The sequence below is a fragment of the Thrips palmi genome, unplaced genomic scaffold (assembly GCF_012932325.1).
Source record: "Thrips palmi isolate BJ-2018 unplaced genomic scaffold, TpBJ-2018v1 HiC_scaffold_8, whole genome shotgun sequence".
NCBI lineage: Eukaryota > Metazoa > Arthropoda > Insecta > Thysanoptera > Thripidae > Thrips > Thrips palmi.
Window position 1 is genome coordinate 8,879,293 of NW_023144635.1, and position 20,781 is coordinate 8,900,073.

General features: G+C 63.8%; 2 protein-coding genes across 3 annotated transcripts; one reads left to right on the top strand and one right to left on the bottom strand.

Moving 5' to 3' along the window:
• The first annotated feature begins 2,140 nt into the window (after nucleotides 1-2,140).
• LOC117653453 (putative inorganic phosphate cotransporter) lies at nucleotides 2,141-12,000 on the top strand. 2 transcript variants are annotated; one of them, XM_034399123.1, is made up of 10 exons: nucleotides 2,141-2,558; nucleotides 8,600-8,739; nucleotides 8,878-9,108; nucleotides 9,580-9,667; nucleotides 9,839-10,065; nucleotides 10,152-10,301; nucleotides 10,375-10,507; nucleotides 10,573-10,814; nucleotides 11,051-11,192; nucleotides 11,438-12,000. In XM_034399123.1, exons 1-10 carry the CDS (start codon nucleotides 2,237-2,239, stop codon nucleotides 11,488-11,490), a joined length of 1,728 nt encoding a protein of 575 aa, XP_034255014.1. In that variant the 5' UTR covers nucleotides 2,141-2,236; the 3' UTR covers nucleotides 11,491-12,000. The 2 variants fall into 2 exon arrangements, with proteins under 2 accessions (XP_034255014.1, XP_034255015.1); XM_034399124.1 differs by lacking the exon at nucleotides 2,141-2,558 and adding an exon at nucleotides 8,061-8,316.
• Nucleotides 12,001-12,010: 10 nt separating this feature from the next.
• LOC117653455 (feline leukemia virus subgroup C receptor-related protein 2-like) lies at nucleotides 12,011-19,743 on the bottom strand. The gene is made up of 9 exons (XM_034399125.1): nucleotides 19,619-19,743; nucleotides 17,427-17,731; nucleotides 16,025-16,249; nucleotides 14,129-14,270; nucleotides 13,318-13,601; nucleotides 13,126-13,229; nucleotides 12,936-13,046; nucleotides 12,714-12,819; nucleotides 12,011-12,600 (listed from the first exon to the last, which is right to left on the bottom strand). The coding sequence occupies exons 2-9, from the start codon at nucleotides 17,700-17,702 to the stop codon at nucleotides 12,310-12,312; spliced, it is 1,539 nt and encodes a 512-aa protein (XP_034255016.1). The 5' UTR covers nucleotides 17,703-17,731; nucleotides 19,619-19,743; the 3' UTR covers nucleotides 12,011-12,309.
• Between the last annotated feature and the right edge of the window lie 1,038 nt (nucleotides 19,744-20,781).

Genomic DNA, 20,781 nt, shown 5'->3' on the forward strand with positions numbered 1-20,781 from the left:
GTCGCCGATCGCCGAACCCGTTGTGATTGTATGCGATGCCACATCAATGAATTAAACGCCCCCTCCCTGTCGCCCTGTCGCGGCCCTTTCAAGGTCCCGCTTGCTTGCCGTCGAAGGACCAGCCCGCCGTGGCTGCCAGTGGCTGCCGTGCCCCGGCGTGCCTAGCTGTCTCCACGCCGCCGCTACCCCTCGCTATCTTGCAGCCTGGCGCCTGGCGCGCGGGGTATGGACGCCGCAGCTCGCGGCACGTGCTGCCCCTACACTGCCTCGCTCCGCCCCGCCAGCGTGTTCCGCGACTCGGATACCCGCGCCACCCGCGCCCGCGTCTTTGTTGCTGAACGGCGAGGGCGAGGCGAGGCGCCGGCGCGGCGGAGGGCCGAGCTGGGCCGAGCTGGGCCGAGCACGGCGTCGATGAGACATCATGCAGCGACACGGGCAGCAGGGACACGCGCCGAGAAATCACGCCACGCTACGCCACGCCACGACACGAAACGCCACGTCTCGCCGAATCCAAATCAGGCGACAACAACCGATCCGTAGAATCAGACCGAGTTCTACGACTTCCCACGTACGTCGGCGACGACGTCGCGCTGGCGGCGCCCTTGTCGGCCCGCGAGGAGGCGGTCCAAGCGGCTACAGCGGAGGGCGGGCGGCGCGCTGTCGAATCCGGTAGAACGCCCTGCTCTGACGGCGGAACCCGCCGCTGGCGCTAAGTCCGCCTTTGACAAGTTGGCGAGTCGTCGATCCGAGTGGCGGCGCGCAGGGCTGCAGCAGGCCGCCGTCGCCGTCTTGCCGACCCGCGCGTCGTCGACCCTCCCCGTTCCCGCCGCTGCCGCCCCTCGAGCGCGGGGCCTCGACGGGGGCCTGGGACCTTCCACGCCGCCCCGGTCGCGACACTGCATAATGTCGGCCATGGCGGGAAGCCTTCGCCGTGAAGGCGGTCCCCGCGGTCCCCGTGATCTTGACACTGAGTCTCGTGCGGGGAACGCGCGCTCTCTCTGCCTGCCTGGCCGCGCCCGCGCCCCGCCGCTTCCTCGTCGCGCCCGCGGCACGCCGTCCACGCCGCCCTGTGTCTGTTTGGCGCCCGGTCGGCGCCGGCTACCGCCACGCCGCCACGCTGTAGTTAGCACATGAATGGCGTCTGCAGTCTGCAGCTCCTCCTCCAGCTGGCTCGCCGGGCTTCTGCACACTGCCATTCGTGTCGTTGTACACACGGACACGACGCGCCGGTCGAAACGACAACGACGCTGGTGACAAAGTGGCGAGGCGCAGACGGTCCTGAGAGTTGCAGTTTTTGGCGGAGGAGCGACGACAGCGACGCGAATCTCGGTGGAATGCGTTATGCGCATTCTGCAGAGGCATCTCGAGAGCTCTTTGTAGGCGGCGCCGCTCGCATCCCGGTGGCGCAGCGGTCCCGCGCCTCTCGGGGGGAGGCTTCGCGTCTCGCATTTCATCTATTTTATCTCGTGGAATGGGACTCGAACCAAACGTACGGCGGATGGTACGTTCCAAGGGATTCAAGTCATCCAAACCTAACTTTATCTGAGGAGGAATTTGCAGAAAGCACGTGTTCGAGTCCTAAAAAGCCTCGTTCGGGTTGGCCAAGGGTTCGCTTCTCACTCAGCCCGGCGTGCGCCGTGCGCCCTCAACGGCCTCTTGCTCCAGGTTGTGTCGCAGCCCCACCGCAGTCCACGACAGCGAGGTAGGGTAATCGCCGAGGCCAGGGCCTCGTCGGTCGACGGCCTTGGCGCCTTGGCGGCCTTGACGGCCATCCCCGTCGCCGACCTTGATACTTTTTACGACCATGTTGACGGTCGGGGTGGGGCAAGGACTCGTGCGTGACAGTGTGTGTCGCTGGTACTGATTAGAACGCCAACAAGTGCCCCACGGTGCTACACCCTCCCCCACCCTCCGCGCTCGGGGTGCGGGGCCGGCGGGGCCGGGCCCTGGGGCGGGCTAGGCAGGCCAGGCGCTGGGGTGCACACAGACCTGCCCTAACCTCCGCATAGTGCGCGTTATGAAAAGAGTACCATCACCTCGCGGCCCGGGGAGGGGAGGGGAGGGGAGGGGGGCGGAGCGCGTAGCGTGGCGCAAGCAGCAAGCAGCAAGCTCGGCGGCGACGCGACGCCCATCACGTTCCTAGGCGGCATCGCGACGGCCAGTCCCTGCAAAGCGACGCGCCGCCGCGGCCACCAAGAGTGCCTCTTCTAGGCCTAGACCGCCACGCCACGCCGACATGGTGGGCACCGTGACGGCGGACCCCAAGGAGCAGCAGCAGCAGCCCGTCGCCATGCACATCATCAAGGGCGAGGGCGAGCAGGACAAGCACGCCGACGGCGAGGCCAACGGCGAGGCCAACGGCGTCGCCAACGGTGACCTCAAGCACCAGGATGGCGGCAGCCGGACGAGCGCCGACGACGAGGACGACGAGGAGAGCGCGTGCGAGGAGGAGGCGGAGAAGCGCGACGAGCTGGGCATCCTGATGGAGGGCAAGAAGCAGATCCAGCTGCACAGCGGCGAGGTGCTGGAGGTGGGCAGGGACCCGCAGCCGCCGGACGGTAAGTGAAGGGAGGGGCCGAGAGGGCCGTCGGAAGAATGAATGCGACCCGGGTTCAAATCCCCCCACGTCCAGAGACCTTTTTACTGGAGCGGCACGTGTGTGACCGCGGGAAGCATGCCGTCGGAACATTCCGGCTTGCCCGGGACTTCCGGCCGATGCAACGACGCCATTGAGAGTAGGCCGCCGCGGGCCGCGCGCAGAATTGGCCGTTTGGGCGGGAGGGAGGGAGGGCGGGCAGGAGCAGAGCGCGGAGCCGCCCCCGCTCTGCCACCCCCGCGTTCCGCGTCCAAAGTCTCATTCCTAGTTAGGCGCGCACTCCACACGTGCCGTGCCGTGCCACGCCGTGCTACCGTCGCCCTATCTTCCGCACTCACTGCAAACAGCGCGTGATTTACCGCGAAGTCAAGGCATCGCATCCCGCTACGCCTCGAGGTTGCACCGCCGCGGCCCGCCCGGCGAATTCCACACACCGCCGGATTTGGAGACCTCGCGTCTTGCGTCTCGCCTCGCGTGGGGCGTTATCGCAGACAGTGTGTGTGCTTGGGGTCGCGCGGCGGGGCGGGGCGGGGCGGGGCGGCGTCGCAACGCTGCTACACTTAATCCCGACGCCGTTCGATTTCGCTCCGACGCGGCGCTGCCTGGCGCTGCCTGCTCACGAGTGTCAAGGTTTACGAGCACGTTATGGATGAGCGGCAGTAACGCCGCGGAACGCAGCCTCCTGTCGTCTGCGCTCGGCTGTGCCGCCGTGCAGCAAGGAGCGACGTCCTGGCGGCGTCCGCCTCCGAGTCCCGCTCTCTCCCTGGCGGGCAGGCACTCCCGCGGCGCACCCGTGTCGTCGGGAAGCCTCGGCCCTCGGCGCCCCATTACCATTACCATTAAGGGCTAGACCACATATGATCGTATGCCATTTCGGGCCCGACACATGCCCGCCTGCACTGCAAAACGGGACATGGTCGTCCTTACTAGGGGAGAACTTTACCTCGGCGGGGAAGAACCTCAAGCGGCTACATGCCCCTGGCTCGCAGAGTGCCTTCCCCGCGGGTTAGTGACAGGCCTTTCCCGTGAGGGTTGTGCCGTCCCTACCCTGGGCCAGCCTCTTTTGAGCTTGACCGAGTCCGGAACCCGCCTGCTTCGTCCCTTATTCTCGGGAACAGTTGCACCTTCGGTGTCTTCTTCTCTTCTTTCTTGACGCGTCTTGGCAATTGTTACTTTGCTTCACCCCTACCCTTTTCTTGATGTGACCTCTCGGCTGGAACAGGACTCTAACCCAAGGCATTACGCCCACCCCATACTCGTGTTCGGCCGCCACGGCGTCCGTCGGTGTGAGGCCTGGAGCCCTTCCCCGCGATGCTCCTCTGTGTCGCTCTGCATGCTGTTGTAGGCCTGCGACTACGAGAGAGAGGGCATGTGCCCCGTCTCCTCCGTGCAACACAACATGCAACGACTGGTTAGGTGCGAGGCTGGTGTTCTTCGGTCACAAGGGTCGTGGGGGCTGGAGGGGCGTTGCGCTGTATCCGCTCTCGGGGTGTGGGACAGCGCGTTGCTCTCGGGCCCCGGCTGGCCGGCCGGTCTGTCTGCTGAGCGCCAATCCGCGGCCCATGCTGGCAGCCGGCCGCGCCATGCGGACGGGGTTTGTCGTGCTCCCGATGGGAGCGCCCGATAGGTAGGCAACCCCTTGGAGCCCACCGTTGTTGGTGCTGCCTACACGCCGGGCGCGTAGGTGGTTGGCGCCGCATCGCCGCTGTGACCGCGACCTCGGCAGGCCGTGCGTCCCCTGTTGACTGCAGCGGTGGCGGCGACGGCGGGGAGGGGGTGACCGCCCGGTCAGCCAACCGCAGAGAGGTGGACACCAAAACCAACCCACAACCAGCCCAAGAACCATAACCAAAGTTAAAATCGGCACTCATCCATAGGTGTAGGTGTCTGTCTCCTTCCTTATGACTCCACGGCGTGATGTTATCCTGGTGCGCCCCTCCGGGTGCGCAGTAGTTTGTCTGGTGTCTAGGAATGTGGCAACACGGGACGTTGTCGCGCTGACCTGGCAATCTGCATTGCCTGCCACTGCACTGCATCTGGTCGGCGCCGTCGGTGCGAGTCGAGCTGTCCGAGCCTAGCCGAGCCCCAGGAGACGCGGTCGGTGTGCCGAGCCGGGTAATCCCCAATCCTCCGGCAGGTCCCTGCTCGGCATGGCCCGGCGGGCCAGCCGGTCCACTCCGGACACCGCCTCGTCGCGCCGTCCCTCTCGCTCCCCTTGGGGGAACCCACGAGTGCGAGAGAGACGCAGCAACAAAGGCACACCCCGGACTCAGCCTGCAGGCGGTGCGCTGCACGTGCGCCGCCGTGCGCGCGCTCGCTCGCACAATGATGGCGACTTTTCCCGTCCGCTACAGGGCCCCGCCGAGAAATTTCCCGCGCAGTGAATGCTTCTCTGATCGCCTTGTTGAACACGGGTGAACGGCACATCGGGTCAGCATGGCAGGTAGGGGGGCGACGCAGGGGACACACAACCGCTGCACTGGTGGATCCATGGCCGGGCCGCTTGCACAACGGACGCAACGGACTGGGTGTTGCACTGAACACCGCACTGAACACTGCACTGAACACTGCACTGAACACTGAACACTGGGCACTGCGCGGACACCGATTGGGGCACTGGCTGCTGGTTTTTCGCGGTACGTCAGCCCTGCGACCGGCAGGTCGGTGGACACGGTCGCCGCTGTAGTGGCCTGGCTGGACGGACGCTGCCTTGTAAACAAGGCGCCAAAAACTAATTTGCACAGAACTCGGACACTGTTGCACCGATCACCGCGACACTTCGAGCCTCGACGCACGGCGTCCACACGGACCGACTGGTACCACGTTCGACCCGGAAAACCGACTTTGTACCACCGAAAATCAAGGACAAACACGGAGCGACGTGACCCGCGTTGAGTCGACTCGAGCCCAACATGGCGACCCCCGCCTACCCTGCCGTTCGCAGGCGGACTCGGCCAGAGCTGCGCCTCTCTCGCGTCGCGTAGCGGCGCGAGAGAGGCAGAACGACCAAGCGACTCTCGGGAGCCACTCGCCAAAAGGAGCGCATACTCACCCCGTCTCGTTCCACCCGGTCAAGGCCTGCATCCAGGACGCGTCGCGCGGCGCGGGCAGCCCCGTGCAGTCCAGGGTGTCATCCTTGCAGTGGCACGGCGGACAGGGGGCGCCGTCTTCGCGGAGGGAACCCCCCGGAGTCGGCGGGGCTGCGGGGGCCGCGGGGGCGAGCAGGGCCGCGAGGGCCAGCAACACGCCGACCTGGGCCTCCATGAGACAACACCGTTGCATAAATAGCAGAAGCACACAAACAGCGGCACTCACACACAGGCACACCGAAACGCTCAGACACACGGGCCAGAAGCGAGCACGTCTCGTGCCCGGCTCGGCCGATGTGCGACGTGCACGTGACTCCCTCGGCGCCCCGGAACCGATCGGACGAGACGACGCCGACGACGCCGACGACGCGCACGTGCGGCGCGCCGCCGTGCTGTGCGGTGCACTGTACGACCTGCAGCAGCGGTGGCGGGGGCGGAGGAGAAATGACGCCTCAATGGGACACCAAACGCGCCGACACACCGCTAGTGGGGAGTCGGAGAGTCCCCCCGCGCGGGCGAGCAGAGCGGCACAAATTATACGGCAAGGGGTTCCGACCTTCAACCACACCGTAACTTACGACCATGTTTTCCAATCAAGTTTCCCGAAATTTCTAGTTTAAAAACGACAATGCCGTCATGCACGTGCCTTTGCCCGAACGGCATCCGCCATGAATTTTTCGGGGCGCGGGGATGAACGGGTGGATGGGGCGGTGGGGCTTTGATGGAATCACGAATGGCAGCAATTATGCGGAGCCAGCCGGAAAAGGGTAAATCGAAAGAGAGGGATAGTGAAGGTCGTATGGCGGCGTGCGGGGGGAGGGGGGGAGGGGGTGTGCTTCGCCGCCGCTGCGTGCGTGGGTGGGTGGGTGCATGTGTGCATGAGCAATTGGATTTAGCGGCGGCGGCTCTGTTGGCGATGTGTCGGTGTGAGTGCATGAGAGCCCCCCCTCCCCCCCGGCCAGCATTTCGCTGCGGTTGAGGGTGGCGCGGCGGGCGGGGCGGGGCTTCATACGAGGAAGGCAGCACGGCACACTGCATGGGGTGTGCGGGGCGTTCGGGGCCGCCGCGGAACGGCAGCAAGTTGCGGGGACAAATTGTGTTGGCCCAACTGCTCTTGTGGCTCCCTGACCCTCGACACCGCACGGCCGGTACGGGACGGGCGGTGCGGGCCGCACGACGACAAGGACCAGCACTCAGGCCGCGCCACCAACGTGTACGTCGACGCCTTTTTTTTCATTTGCCACGTTTCATTTTCGCGGAGCGGCACAAAGTATAGCACAGTTTCACCATGAAAGAAAACGCCATGGAAAATTCGTTTACTCTGAAATTTCGCGCATTACGTACTCTGAACCAGAAAAGTTGGAAAACAGGCCGCGTTTGTGACTGATTTCCAAACGTGTTGGCACCACTCCATTCCCTCCGCGCTCTCTATCGGCCAGTTCGAGAACTAACTCTCTACCGCGCCGAGGCGCCGAGGCGAGAATCACTCCATCGAGTGGCACTTCAGCTTCAGCTTCAGCAGCCTGCCCTACCTGCGCCGTCCCTGCCGGGGCAGCACTCCTGGAGAACGCTCTTCTTGGCCATGTTCCCCACAGGGCTGGTCAGGGCCGCACGGGGGCCTGCTGTCCGTTGAGCCGGTGCTGCAGGACTGTGGTTTCGCGTTCGATGACTTGGTCTCGGGCGAGAGCCCCGCCCCGCCCCGCCCACCGACGCCGCCCCCGCCAGGATCGCCGTGTCCGTCGACGGCGGACGGCAGTCCTGACCCCTCCGGCTCCCTACCTCGGAACACGAGACGCCGGCCGTCTCGGGTGACGCAGTGGCGCATTGGCACTCGGCCGGAGGCAGCACGGCACAGCCAGGAGGGGCCGAAGCCCTGATCCTGATCGCCTGTACCGTGCCGTGCCGCGCTGGGCTTAGGCTGGTCGCCACTCGCCGGGTTCGGCTTCTCAACTAGGGTCTCACGGGTACCTGGCAGGGGGGCGCCAAGTCGAGGTGAAAATCGTTGCCCCCCCCCCCATTCCAACTGATGTTATCAGGCCCTTGGCCAATATCCTCTTGTGTTTCAAATCCCCACAGCCACAGCATCGGCCTCTTAATTTGATCGGGTTCGGTTCAGAGGGCAAGGGATGAGGAGAGGAGGAGTTCCCCCGGCGTGGGTGCGGTGCAGCGCGTTAGCCGGTTCCTCTCTCTCTCTCTCTCTCTCGCACTCACGCGGCGCTGCAAGGGGTGCGAGAGAGACAGAACGACGGTGCTGTCCAGAATCGCCGCGCGGTGGCGGTTAACCGAGCGAGGCCCGGAGCGGCGTGCGCTGAGCAGCGCTGAGGTCGCTGAGGTTGGCAGCCTGGGCACTGCACTGCACGGTGGACAGGCTGGGCCTACAAAGCTGTCAAAGCAGCCGCCGAAGCCAAGCCGGCGTCACGCCGCTCGCAGCGCGCCCAGCCCGGCCGCCGGACGTAAACACAACACACGCCGGTCCCGTCCCGTCCGGCTCGCCGCCGTCCTCCAAGCCTACACCGCGGCCTGGGCCTCCACGTCCTCCTTGTCCGCGTCGTCGAAGAACTCGCACCATGGGGCTCGTGAAGCCGCCGGAGGAGACGCCGCTGCTGCCGGACGCCCGGCGCCGTCGCAAGCGTGAGTGCCGTGTCGTGCCGTGCCGTGCCCCGCCGCCGTGCCCTCACGCGTAGCTCGCGGGCCTCGCGGGTCGGCGTCGTGTTCCTCGCGCACACACGCGGCCGCCATTAGGGGTCGTTTTGGAGTTTGCGGTAAACAGCCCGGCGAGGGGCTGCTAGGGGGTGGGGGTGGGAGGGCGGTTCGGAGGGCGTGCCCTCTGGAGGCCGGGGACCGGTCATAAACAACGCGGCGTGGCGGCGTACCCAGCAGAGTGCATCATGTCGGCGTTGTTGTTGTGCTCCAGGGGCCAAGTGGGGCGTGCGCCATGTCCAGGCGCTGCTGCTGTTTCTGTGCACCTCGACGGCGTACTCGCTGCGCGTCAACCTCAGCGTCGCCATCGTGGCCATGGTCAACCAGACCGCCAGCGGCAACAAGGACTTCCCCGTGAGTTGCGCGCCTCGCTAACGTGTTTTCCAAACATTTTACCAATGGAAGTCAGATAAAAATTTCGCATGGAGTGTTGTTGTTTGAACAGGTCGAATGTACAAAAAGGTGGACGTTATTTTTTGAAAATGTTTGCAGGTGTTCGACTGGAAGAAGAAGACCCAGAGCGTGGTGCTGTCGTCCTTCTTCTGGGGGTACTTGGTGATGCAGATCCCCGCCTCGCAGTTGGCGCAGCGCTTCGGCGCCCGCTTCTTCCTGGCCGGCGCCATGGTGGGCACGGGGCTGTTCACCATGCTGCTGCCCGTGGCCGCCATCTTCGGCGACTGGCCGGCGGTGGCGGTGACGCGCGCCGCGTCGGGTCTGTGTCAGGTGAGCACCGCGTCGACCGCCAGTGCATTCCGCTGCGTCGAGGCCGGTCGGGCAGGTCGGTTTTCCCTAGTGACTGTCCGTCGGAAAAAAAGAAGAAAATTGTTTCTCGCAGACAGAGCACTCGTCCGCGCCGCTCTGGCAGCTGCCCTTTCGAGTCGAGCAGTTTTATCGAGTTTTATATTTATCATCTAATCTGGACTCGGATCATAAATTTTTCATACCGCATGGATGGAGGCGCGGGTAACGGCCTGGCTCAGGGGTTGAGGGGTGCAGCAGCATGGCAGCGTAGTGGCGACCCCCTCCCCCTCCCCCTTCCCCGCCATTTCTCCGGTTGACTGGCTCCAGCGCCGGTCGCGGCCAGGACCTCTCTCGCCCCTGGAGCCTGAAGCGCGGGGCCTGGAGCCAGCCTGGAGCCAGGGCGGGGCCCGGCGCCCGGACCTAACCAACCTTTTGTTGTCCGTTTGCTCGCAGGGCTTTGTGTTTCCGGCGTGCTACGTTCTGCTCGGGAAGTGGGCGCCGCCTTTGGAGCGGGGCAGATTCACCGCCTTCGTCATCGGAGGTAAGTTCAAGGCCGGCGGGGGCGGGGCGGGGCGCGGAGCAGGCGCCCTCGCCTCGCCTCGCTGGAGTCATCCGCGCGGAAAACGGTTCACGCATTGTGTGTATTCTCTTGGCGCCCGCCTGGAAGTTTCCACGTGTTTCAACTTTTTTTTTTTTTTTTTTGGAATTTCAGCCCAGCTGCTGGGGCCGGTGGTGATGCTGCCGGTGACGGGGGTCTTGTCCTCGTCGGCGGGCGGCTGGCCCAGCGTGTTCTACGCGTCCGGGGCGCTGGGGCTGCTCGTCGGCGTGCTCGTGTTCATCTTCGTGGCTGACTCGCCCGCCGAGCACAAGCACATCTCCGAGGTGGAGCGCGACTACATCCAGCGGTCCATCGGCGGCAGCATGCGCAACCAGCTCAAGGTAGCCAAGCGGCTCGACGTCGAGCCTGGCCGCGGAGGCTGTCCTCTGAAGGGCGGATGTCCTCATCGGCGTGCTTTGTGTTGCAGAGGACCCGCACGCCCTGGCTGTCCATCATCACGTGCGTGCCGCTCTGGGCCACCATGATCTCGCACGCCGGCCAGTCCTGGGGCTTCCTGACCTTCATCACGGAGGTGCCCACCTACATGAGCTCCGTGCTCAAGTTCGACATAAAGAAGGTACGTCTGATCGGTGCAGTTTGTGGAGTCGGAATGCCTGTCCCACGTGGATCATTCTTCTCCGTTTTGGCAGAACGGCTTGCTGTCGGCGCTGCCCTACCTCACCACGTGGTTCGCCAGCTTCGCCTTCTCGTGGCTGTCGGACTTCATCACGGAGAGGAAGATGCTGACCCTGACTGCGTCGCGCAAAATCTTCAACACCATCGGTGCGCGAAATGAACTTGAAGCCGAGTGTTCGAACCCGCAGACTGTGACTCGGCGTGTGTTGCAGGCATGTGGGGCCCGGGGCTGACGATGCTGGGCGTGGGCTACATCAGCGACTCGCCGCCGCTGGCCGTGACGCTGCTCACGGTGGCGCTGGGGCTCAAGGCGGGCTGCTACGTCGGCTTCCAAGTCAACTACGTCGACCTGGCGCCGCAGTTCTCCGGGACGTCCTTCAGCCTCGGCAACTTCCTCGCCAACTCGTGCTCCACCCTGGCGCCGATCGCCGTCGGGCTCATCGTCACGGACCAGGTAAAGCCGAGGCGCGAGCGGCGCGAGCCGCGGGTTCGACTACCATCAACTTTTTTTTTCGCGCTGTCTGTTGGGGTTGTTGCGTTAACGGGGATGGAGAGGCCCCCGCCCGGCCAGGGATTGGCTCATCATTTGCCGCCAAATTACGGCCGCTCCGATTTTCGGCGCGAAACGCGCACACGCGCGCACACTGTAAACGGCCAATGACTGAGCACTGCGTTCGTTCCCTGTTGCAGACGTCCATCGAGCAGTGGAGGTACGTGTTCTTCGTGACCTGCGCCATGTTCTTCCTGGGCAACCTCGTCTTCATCTGCTTCGGGTCCGCCGAAGTGCAGCCCTGGAACGGGTCCAGGAAGGCCTCCATGTACCTGAGCAAAGGTGTGTTTCCCGGTCAGCCACCGGCTAGGCGAGTTGGACCCGTCGTGGAGGGTCTCTCTCTCGCGCGCGGGGTAGCGACACTCCGATTCTGCCAACTTACCACTGTAACACAAGTTGAGCCGTCGCTACTCCGCGTGCGAGGGACTCGCTTTGCTGGCCCCCGCTGATGGGGTATCGACGGGCCAATCATCCCTCTCCCTCCTTTGCGTTCTGCATTCTGAGCCGTCTGTCCCCTCTGCCTGCAGACTCCATCGCCTCGCAAGACTTGGAGCGGTTGCGGGCGGCGGCGGCGACGTGAGCACGCGACGACTGCTCTGCGTGCAACTCGACGTCGACTCGACCAGCTCCTTTCCTCCGTGAGGAACAACAGTGGTGCGACGGGTGCGTGAAGGCTCCGTCTGGTTCTGGGCAGCGGGAACGACAGTGGTTCCCTCGGAACTGGCGCGGAGGAGACTTCCCTGTTCCTGCCGCCCTCCGCGGCGCGTGCACGCCGCACAGCCGCGGACTGGAGGTGCCACAGTCACTGTGGCAATTTTAAACGCCTCAGGGTCGTCCGAACGCTAGATCAATTAGATGAATGGGCGGAGGAGTGATGTATTTTAATATGATTTTTGTATGACATGAATTGGTGGTGCTACATGTTTTACATTGTGTTTTAGATTGTGTTGTTATATAATGTTTTGATGTTGTATTCCAAGCTCAAAGTAAGTTATTGTAAATAATTTTACGTCTATGAACAAAATTAGTTAGTGTTTAGTTTGCTTACTCTTAGCAGCCGATGGCTGAGAAGGTCGTTGTTGTTTTATGTTTATCAACTCTAAGTAATAAAATATTTTATTCCATAGAGGTAACATTTTCTTTTGCGGCCAGTGGCTACAGGAACATACAGCTACGTCATAAAAATATCACAATAAGACACCTAAAACCCACGATGTGTATAATACAAGAATGGAAAGGCGAAATACGAATCAGTCACCCACGGTAGAGCGGTAAACTGACACTCGATGTCGAAAGATTGCGGCGCCTGATATCAGGTCTCTGAGTTCGTCAATACTCCGTGCCAGTAGAGACACTGCTTGGGGCAGGTAGATCGGGTCCTTGGCGGCGAGGGGTATCGTCACACGGGAGGTGGTTGCGGTGACGGGGCGGCCGGCGGCGACGGCGGTGACGGCGCGGCCGGCGGTGGCGGCATGGGCACTTTGACCTGCTCCTTGTCGTCCTTGTCCTTGGCGTCCTTGGCGAGGGACGCGAGTGCCTTTTCGGCGTGCAGCCTGTTGTACTTCCGGGGGATGGCCATGGCGGCGACGAGGCCCAGGGCGAGCAGTCCGCATAGGAAGTAGTTGGCGGCGTCCGCGCCGAGGTCCTCGAAGAGCTGCGAGTACGCCAGCGTGGTGCTGAGCGCGAAGGGCTGCAGGTGCACACAGGGGGTTAGCTCGTTTGTCGGAGTTCAAGGAAAGATAACGGCTGAGTGAGTCCGAGGGACTCCCTGGCGGCCACGGCCTGTTACAGGCCCGCTCTTACCTGGAACATCCAGTTGATGAAGGAGGTGGGGTTGCCCTCTGGCTCCGGGTAGGTCAGCTCCGCGGCCATCTCGAAGCCCGCCACGAAGAAGCCCGACATGAAGGCCCTGGAGCGCAAACTTCCGCTTAAAACGCAGACAACCCACCCCAATTCTCGCCACCCCACTGTGATTTTGCTACACGGCGACCGGGGAAAAAGGAAGGAAGGAGGGAGGACACTTACCCCATGGCGGCGGACACCCAGTACACGGCGTGCATGGAGCCCTTGCTCAGCGTGACGGTGTACAGAACGCAGGTCGCCAGCGACCCGGCGTACAGGGCCACGGACAGCTCCCTGCGCACACGAAGAAGGCCGTCACCTAATTGCAAAATAACATCAAGAAATGGCAAACACCGAGGCCTTTGAGTCTTACTTGAACCACTTGGTGCGGTCCAGCGCGGTGGAGACGACGACGATGCCGCCCATGCCGGTGAGGGTCATGAGCGTGGCCAGGAAGCCGGCGTCCGCGCTGGCGTCCTGCAGCACAACATGGAGGGTGTGAAGGCGAGTGTCGCTCAACGTGTGAATAAGGTTCAGACTACAAGGATTAAAAGAAGGCGCGAACCTTGAAGAAGTGCGTGACGAATCTGTTGAGCAGCGTGTTGACGGCGATGAACACGGACACGATGAGGGTGTAGGAGACGAGCAGCACCATGAAGTGCATGTTGCTGCAGATGCGGCGCATGGAGGCCACGAACTCGGACGAGGTGGAGGCCGTGAGGGGCTGGTCCGAGGCCTGCGTCTGCGTCGAGGCCAGCGACTGCGCCGACGCCTTGGCCGCGGCCTCGGCGGCGGCTTTGGCGGCGGCCTGCGCGGGCGAGGGCGGCAGCGGCGGCGCGTCCTGGAACACTGCGCCGAGGACGTCAACGAGGGCTCGGGGTTGGACAGCTGGACCAGCCCGGACCTCGCCGACGCCCGGCCTCCGAGTCGCCAAAGAGCGGCCCGTGGAATTTGAATTTAAATTGGGTCATATACATGAGCATGTTTATGCCCGCGCTCGAGCGGCCTGGCCGGCTTGGGCCCTGCCGAGTCTCGGCGTCTCGGCCGTTTTGTTCGCAAAGTGCATGCATAAACAGCGAGGGCGGCGTGCAAGTGCGCCGAGTGTGGCAACTTGGGCCGGATAAAGTGTAGTGGCGGCATCGGTGTTTGCGGCGCGGCGAAAAGGGGGGGGGGGGAGGAGCACAGGCTGGCCAGGGAATTATGGCAAGGACTGGAAGGACGGCCCGACAGGAGTCGGCGAAAGTGCACGAACAAAAGTATTGGCAGCTCCGCTGTGTGTCCGAGTGACGGGGGAAGCAAACTCCGGCCGAGGGGAAACCAAGGTCATCCAGATAGGGAGGGGCGGCAGCGCAAGAAGGGTTGGCTATTCCACTCACGGCAGATGACGGCCAGCAGCAGCAGCGTGCCCACCACGGCGAGGCTCAGGTTGAGGCGCATGAAGCCCCAGAAGATGTCTTCGTCCGACCAGTCCGCCCTGGCCGTGAGCGGCGCCAGCGCGCAGCCCAGGGAGATGCCGCCCTGCGGACAGAGGGAGAGAGATGCAAAGGTGCCTTCAGGAACGAGGAAGCGCCCACTGTGTGCCGAGTGCGCAACGCGCGCGTCGGGTACCGGGCAAGGGAGGAGCAAACTTGGCGAGCGCTGTGACAGGGTTGCAGCAGAGTGCGCTGCTGGAAACAATTAGCCCATCGGCCAGCGCCCCGCACGCACCGACGACGCGTACCGTAAGCGAGGCGCCGACCCCCATCACGTTCGACCCACCCCGCCCCGCCCCGCCCCGCGCCGCTTGGCTGCCCCACTTCGGCCGCGATTACACGCCGATCACCGCGGCAGCCAAGCTGGCCCTGCTCCTGGAGTCCTGCCGAGTGATTCCGAAGAACCGTTTCGTCGCTCGCTGTCTCTCTTGCACCCCCACGCAGCGATGGGGCTCCCAGGGAGAGCGGCAGAGACAGAGCGACTGTTGCGAATCAGCCTTTCCGGCTTCCGGGGCGGCGGGGCGCGGCCAGGTGCTTCCCCTCGCGTTTGGCCGCCGTCCAAACGGTCCGAGCGGCGAGGGACCGCGGTGCCAAAAAAGCAGCGGTTGGCGCGGCAGGTCGTTCGAACGCGGGGCGGCAGCGCGGGGCACCGCGGCGCAACAAGTGCGGGGTAGTGGCGGTAAGCACGGCGGTAAGCACGTCTAAATTTTTAATCCCGACGGCGGCTGAGCAGACACCAGGCCGCAGCGTCGCCACTTCCAGTGCCGTGACCTGACCCTGGTCCTGGCCTCCTCCATGATGCAAAGCTTAGCTGCCCTTTGGGGAATCTCGACGGAGCCGCCTTTAGCGCGCGCGGCGTCTTGACTACGCTATCTATTATTATAGTCAACAGTAGAAAGGGCATCTACGCTGCGGGCAGGGTGCGAGCACCTTGCCGCCTCGAAGCACTCGAAGCAGGGCCCTAGCGTGGATGACGCCCTGCAGTTCGAGCGGTTCGTCTTCCTGTCTCTCTCCCTCGCGTTCATGGGGCGTCACGGAGGGGTGTGCGAGAGAGACAGCGACGAGGGCACTGCTCGGAGTCGAGCTGCTGCGTGACGTCACTCGGAGCGCCGCGTCCGCGCGCCTTCTAATTCAGTGAAAGAGAGAGAGAGAGAGGGAGTCTGATTCATCTGCTGTCAGAGATGATACTCGGCGAAGTTGGCGCCGGCAGCACACTGATTCCGAGCGGGGGTCCTCTCTCTCGCACTCATGGGCCGCCCCGTGTGGGTGCGAGAGAGACAGATCGGCGGGACTCCCGCGCGGAATCAGCCTGCAAGGCCGCGGCAGGCACGGGAAGAACTTCTCCAGCGGGGCGGCGCGCGGCGGGGTGGTGACAGACAAGTTGCTGAGAAGGGGAGGGGGAGGGGGAAGCGGTGAAACGCGGCTTGTGGAGATTGAGCGCGGAGCCGGCCAGTCCCGGGGAGTCCCGAAGGTGGCGACCAACTTGGAGCCCCATTAGCACCAGCCCGACCGGCCCCGTCGAGGGCCCCGCGCCACGGCGACGACGGCGACGACGACCGGGAGCAAGAGTGCTTGCCGGAGAACTCAGTTTGCTGGGAATGGGGGGCCTGTCGAAAGGTGTCGCGGCGTGCGGGGTGTGAGCTAGTTAGTCTCTCGGCGGGAGCGAGCGCCGTGCAGGTAGGCAGCAACCACTGCGCGACGCACGGCTGCCGGCGCGCGGCCTACCCGCCGGGCGCTCCAACGCAGTACCATTACCATTACGGGAGCACCGCGTCGCCTCCACCAGTACTCGGTACTCACCATCTGGCCGAACAGGCCGGCGCCCAGCGCCGTGGAGACCTCGTTGGCGGGGAACCAGACGGCCGCGAAGCGCGCGGGCGAGGAGATGACGAAGTTGGTGGAGGCGGACACGACGACCTGGCCCAGCAGCGTGATCCAGTAGCCGCCCTGCCAGCAGCCCGCCACCTTGAGCCACATGCCCAGCGCGGTGCCGCCCGCGCCGATCAGCAAGTTGCGGCGCAGGCCCTGCGGCAGAAAGGGAACGGCTGTTTACGCTCACTCGTCGCCCCGCCGATGAAGTACGCCAGCTAGGCGAGCTGCCATCCCTCGACCCTCGCCTCATCACTCAGGCATCCTGGCCCGTCTCGTGTCTGCACCGCCCGCCCCTCGGCCTGCCCACCCGGCCGCCCGAAGCAAGTCGCTTCGTCGATACGTCACGCCGTGACTGCAAAAGACCACCCGGACAGCCATCGCAGTCACCCCGACACTTATCAGTGTGGGTCCACGTCCACTCCATTCGTTTTGCAGTGATGGTGCGTCGGGCATGCGAGCGCCGGCGCGGGGCGCGACAGCGCGGCGCCCCGCAATCGGAATCGCACATCGATATCAGAACCAGGTCCGATAAATGAGTTGCCGAGTCGCCATGCGGCACGCGGCGCACGCGGCACGTCGGCAACAATGCGAACAACGGGGCGGCCGAGGCACGGCGCGGCAGGCTGCGCTGGCTGCGGTAATTTGCTCCACTTCTCCACGGGCTGCGAGCAAGGCTGCGAGTGATAATGTGATTCCCAGTGCCGGGCCGGCAGCGCCGAGGGCAGTGCCGTGGCACTCTGGCCCGACCCGCCCGGCCCGCCCCAACCATTCCAACTTCGGCTGTCTCTCGAACGGCCAGCGTCGCGACCGTCGTCGCGCTCAAAGGGACCGACTTCAAAATCCCGTTTCCGATTTTTGTTATTGCGCAACGCGCCAGCAGCGCTTAAAACGGCGAGTGAGTCTGCGCGGCCTGGTTCGGCCGCGGCCACCGCCGCCAAGGACTGAAGGGAGACGACGCCATAATGGTCATCAATAACGAAGGCGGTGGGAAAGGGTTTTCCTGTCCTGTCCTGGACGCCCGGACGGCCCGGACTGCACAGGGACTCGCTGAACCTGGATGGCGGACTGCATTATTTCGTTATTTCTCCCCGGCAGCGAACGGCAGTGGGGGGCGTGGCGTGTCGGACTGGCGGCGAAGGTTGTTTTCGAATCCGCGGCGACGAGGCTGGATTACCCACAAGGGAGGCGTAGGAACCTGCACGCTAAGCCTCCAGCACGCGTAGTTCTCGATTTTAATCACAACTTTCTGAACAAAATAAGAGAAGAAGCTACCTTTTCCAAAAAACTCGTAAAACCGTTTTTTCCTCCCAGTTCATTCTTGGTTACTCACGTATTGGTCAAGCAGCCAGGCGGCGGGGAAGGCGAGCAGCATGGCGGTGACGTTGAACACCAGGCTGGTCCACTCCACCATGGTGCCGGACACGCCGTAGTAGGCCGTGGTCACGTCCTCGATGACGCAGTACTGCAGCCAGGGCGCCGCGTTGAGGCCGATCACGGCCACGAACAGGGCCAGCAGCAGCCACCGCCGCCGGTACACCTTCACGAGGGGCTCGGCCTGCTGCGGCGCCGCGGCCGGCACGGTCGACGGCGGGGGCTGGGCCGCCATCTTGGGCCCCCTCGAGGCGGACGTCCGCACTGCGGGAGAGAAGGGGGCTGTTCAAGTTCAAGAGGCCTTTCATCGTCTCTGCGGAGGAGAGTCTGTGGAGAGCGCAGGGCAAATAGGAAAGGAAAATCGCTCCCTTTCCGCCAAAGTCGCGAAGGGAATCCCGGCGTCCGAACTTGATCGATCGTGTTTGTGACAAACAAGATTTACGTCACATTGTTGAACCCTGGTGACCGCACCGCACGCATGGGCAGCGCGGCCGGTCAGACGGACTGGCGTGGCGGGCAGACAGTCCGGCGGCGGCCGGCCGCGCGTCGCAGTCTGGCCAACCGGATGGAGTGAGGCGACCGGTTGGCGAACGGGCAACCCGACAAATCGGATGGATCCCATCCGATTCCGCCACCGCCTCCTTCCGATGCGCCTTGGACGGGTCTTCGAGGCGCGCGCGACGCTTTCCGGGCAAGGTCATCGTTTCTCTATAATTAGCCCTGTCCGCACGCTCGCCCCCACAGCAGCACCGACAATCTCGTCGCCAATCGGACGATACGGAGGCAAAGAGAAAAAGAGGGAAACGCATTCTACTCGGTTCTGTCGTTCTGTCGCGACGGGACAGCCAGCGGCCGGCCGGGGCCCGCGCCTCAACACTGTCGCCGCGAGTCGCGACGCGAGCCGCGACTCCACGGCGGTGCGTCAGCCTTTCCGGTGTGCTGGCAATCCGGCTGTTGTTGTCGTCCGCACCGGGCGGTTGCAACCCTTGCCGTGCTCGCGGGGCATGAATGTCGTCGTCGCTTAGTGGCGGTCCCCGGGCGGCCTCGATCAAAGGGTGCACAACACACTGCAGCTTCCAGGAACGGAGATAAGCCTTCCTCCACGGAGACGACGGGATCTTCCTTCCGGCGTGTCGACATGCTGCCGAATGCGGCCAAGTGCTCGACTCGTCGGCGGATTTCGGCCGTCACCACGTCTCGACAACCGGCCCTCCTACACTGCGTCCAAATTCATTACTGCGTTAACATGTTCTAATACCACGGTGTTCGTCCCGGAAACCGATGGGTGGGAGTACGCGGTGCCATCGACGCGGCCCGCGGCCCGCGGGGGGAGAGGGGGGGGGGGGGCGCTAGCGGTGCCGACCGCTGAGTGCGCACGTTAGTTTTCTTTGCGCGAGCATGTCGGCAAACAGCGCCCGGCCGGCCGGCCGATCCGGCCAACAAACTCCGGTTCATCATCGGGAGCGTGGCGCCGTGGTGCGGCCTTGCCTCGCCATTTCATGCAGTGCCGTGCCCGCCTGAAGCCGCGTCCGACGGCCGTCCATCCATCCATCCATCCATCCATCCATCTCGCAGCAGGTCCAGCAGGTCCAGCAGGTCAGCGGGCGGCCCCCAGTATGCCCGGGCCGTCCGCCAGGGGGCGCGCGGCGCCTAATGAGGCCGCGTCGTGCCTCGGATGGACCGCCCAGCTCGACGATGCCGTGCAGTGGCGTCGTCGCTCTGTCTCTCTCGCACCCACGGGGCGTGCCATATTGGTGCGAGAGAGACAGAGCGACGAAGCACCGAATTGAGGTGGGGCTGAGTGTGGCTTTCCGAGCGAGGCCGCGTGTCATCCCCCCCCCCCCGCGCCCGATACACTCACGTGCGTGCGCGCGATCACAAAAGGTTACTGCCAGCCACTGTCGCAAGGCGCAATTTAGCCATCATTTCGCTGGCCCGCTGGCTGGCCCGCTGGGCCCATGGGCGCGACGGCGCCACACGGCAGGCAAAGCAGGCAAATAATGGTTTGAACGGCCGCGCGGTGGACTCGTTATTTTTGCAGTGGCGGTTCGCGAGTGGGGGAATCGAAAACGGCCGTCATCGCCGAGCAAGGCAACACGAATGGCGAATTCATTCTCAAGCTCGTGTGTTAGAGATCGTGGAAGTACTCACCGCGGGCTGGGAGGAGTCAGGTGGTCCCAGCAAGCGTGCGGACCGCCACCCACACCATGCTGGGGTCCGTGGCTGCTCCAGGGGCTGCGCCGCGCGCGGGGCGGGGCGGGGCGGGGCGGTCGGGGGTCACCTGCCGACAGCGCAAGACAGATGAGCATCGGCACTTCTCGGTACAGCGAGCGTCAATGTGCTCCGCAGCAGCTGATCATCAAGGTCGAAGTTTCAATTTGCATAGAAAAACATTTCGGGAAAAGCACGTCTGCCCCTCCCGGATAACGATTCAAACAGCTGTCGATGGGCAGGTCAGTCCATTTGCGAGTGCATCGGGGCAACTGTCCACTTCCTGCCGCCAAGACGCAAAACGGCCTCGTCAGCGCCAAGGCGCGTGCAGTGCGCCGTGCGCGATACATGTCACCAGCGAGTGGCAGCCAGCGCGGAGGAAATGCACTCTTATCGAAGAGGTCACCGGCACAAGTTGCGTAAACGGCATTGTAGAACCCGATCCACGCGGCCGGGCGCCGCCAGCCCAGCCAGCCGCCAGCCAGCCGCCAGGCCGCGAACTGCAGAGGATAACACAGAAAAGAGAGAAAGAAAAAAAAAGTCCGGAGGTGATTTAAAGTTGAAAGGTGGCGACGGCAGGGCCCGGCAAGGCCCCTTCCCATGTCGACACCGTCGGTGGCGTTGCGACGCGTTGCGACGCGTTGCGACGCGTTGCGAGTGCCGTGACATAACGCGCCCAGGGTGGAGCACCATCTTTGCGGGGTCACTTTCGTCCAGGGACCCGCTGCGGATTCTAGAAATACGTCGTATAAATCGGAACGACCTGAGCCGGGTTACTGCACGCGAATCAGCGGCGACGTGTTCGAGGGGCCTTCCCCGCCTGGGCCTGTGTCTGGGTCCGTGCGGCCTGCCCGGATGGCGAGGCGGAGGCTGTGACGCCTCCTTTCCGATTGCCACCATTTCTTCCCAGAAATTATTTATCTTGCAGGGAGGAAGCTTATATTGCCCCTACACCGGATATTGCAAGAGCAAGTTGATGCGACAGAGACCGAAAGACACTTGAGCACTCAAATCATGCCTAAATAGATGCTAGCGGCAAGAAATTTCCTAATTGTGGAGAATCTAGATCTGACAGCGCGTCTAGAGTCATGTCCTCCTGAACA

Excerpts from the sequence above, each read along its gene's own strand:
- LOC117653453 (XM_034399123.1), top strand. The coding sequence starts at position 2,237 with ATGGTGGGCACCGTGACGGCGGACCCCAAGGAGCAGCAGCAGCAGCCC. Across the intron at positions 10,066-10,151 it reads GCATGCGCAACCAGCTCAAG|AGGACCCGCACGCCCTGGCT; the intron begins GTAGCCAAGCGG and ends TTTGTGTTGCAG. Across the intron at positions 11,193-11,437 it reads CTCCATGTACCTGAGCAAAG|ACTCCATCGCCTCGCAAGAC; the intron begins GTGTGTTTCCCG and ends CTCTGCCTGCAG.
- LOC117653455 (XM_034399125.1), bottom strand. The coding sequence starts at position 17,702 with ATGGCGGCCCAGCCCCCGCCGTCGACCGTGCCGGCCGCGGCGCCGCAG. Across the intron at positions 13,602-14,128 it reads GCTGCTGGCCGTCATCTGCC|TGTTCCAGGACGCGCCGCCG; the intron begins GTGAGTGGAATA and ends TCCTCGGCGCAG. Across the intron at positions 13,230-13,317 it reads TCGTCACGCACTTCTTCAAG|GACGCCAGCGCGGACGCCGG; the intron begins GTTCGCGCCTTC and ends GTTGTGCTGCAG.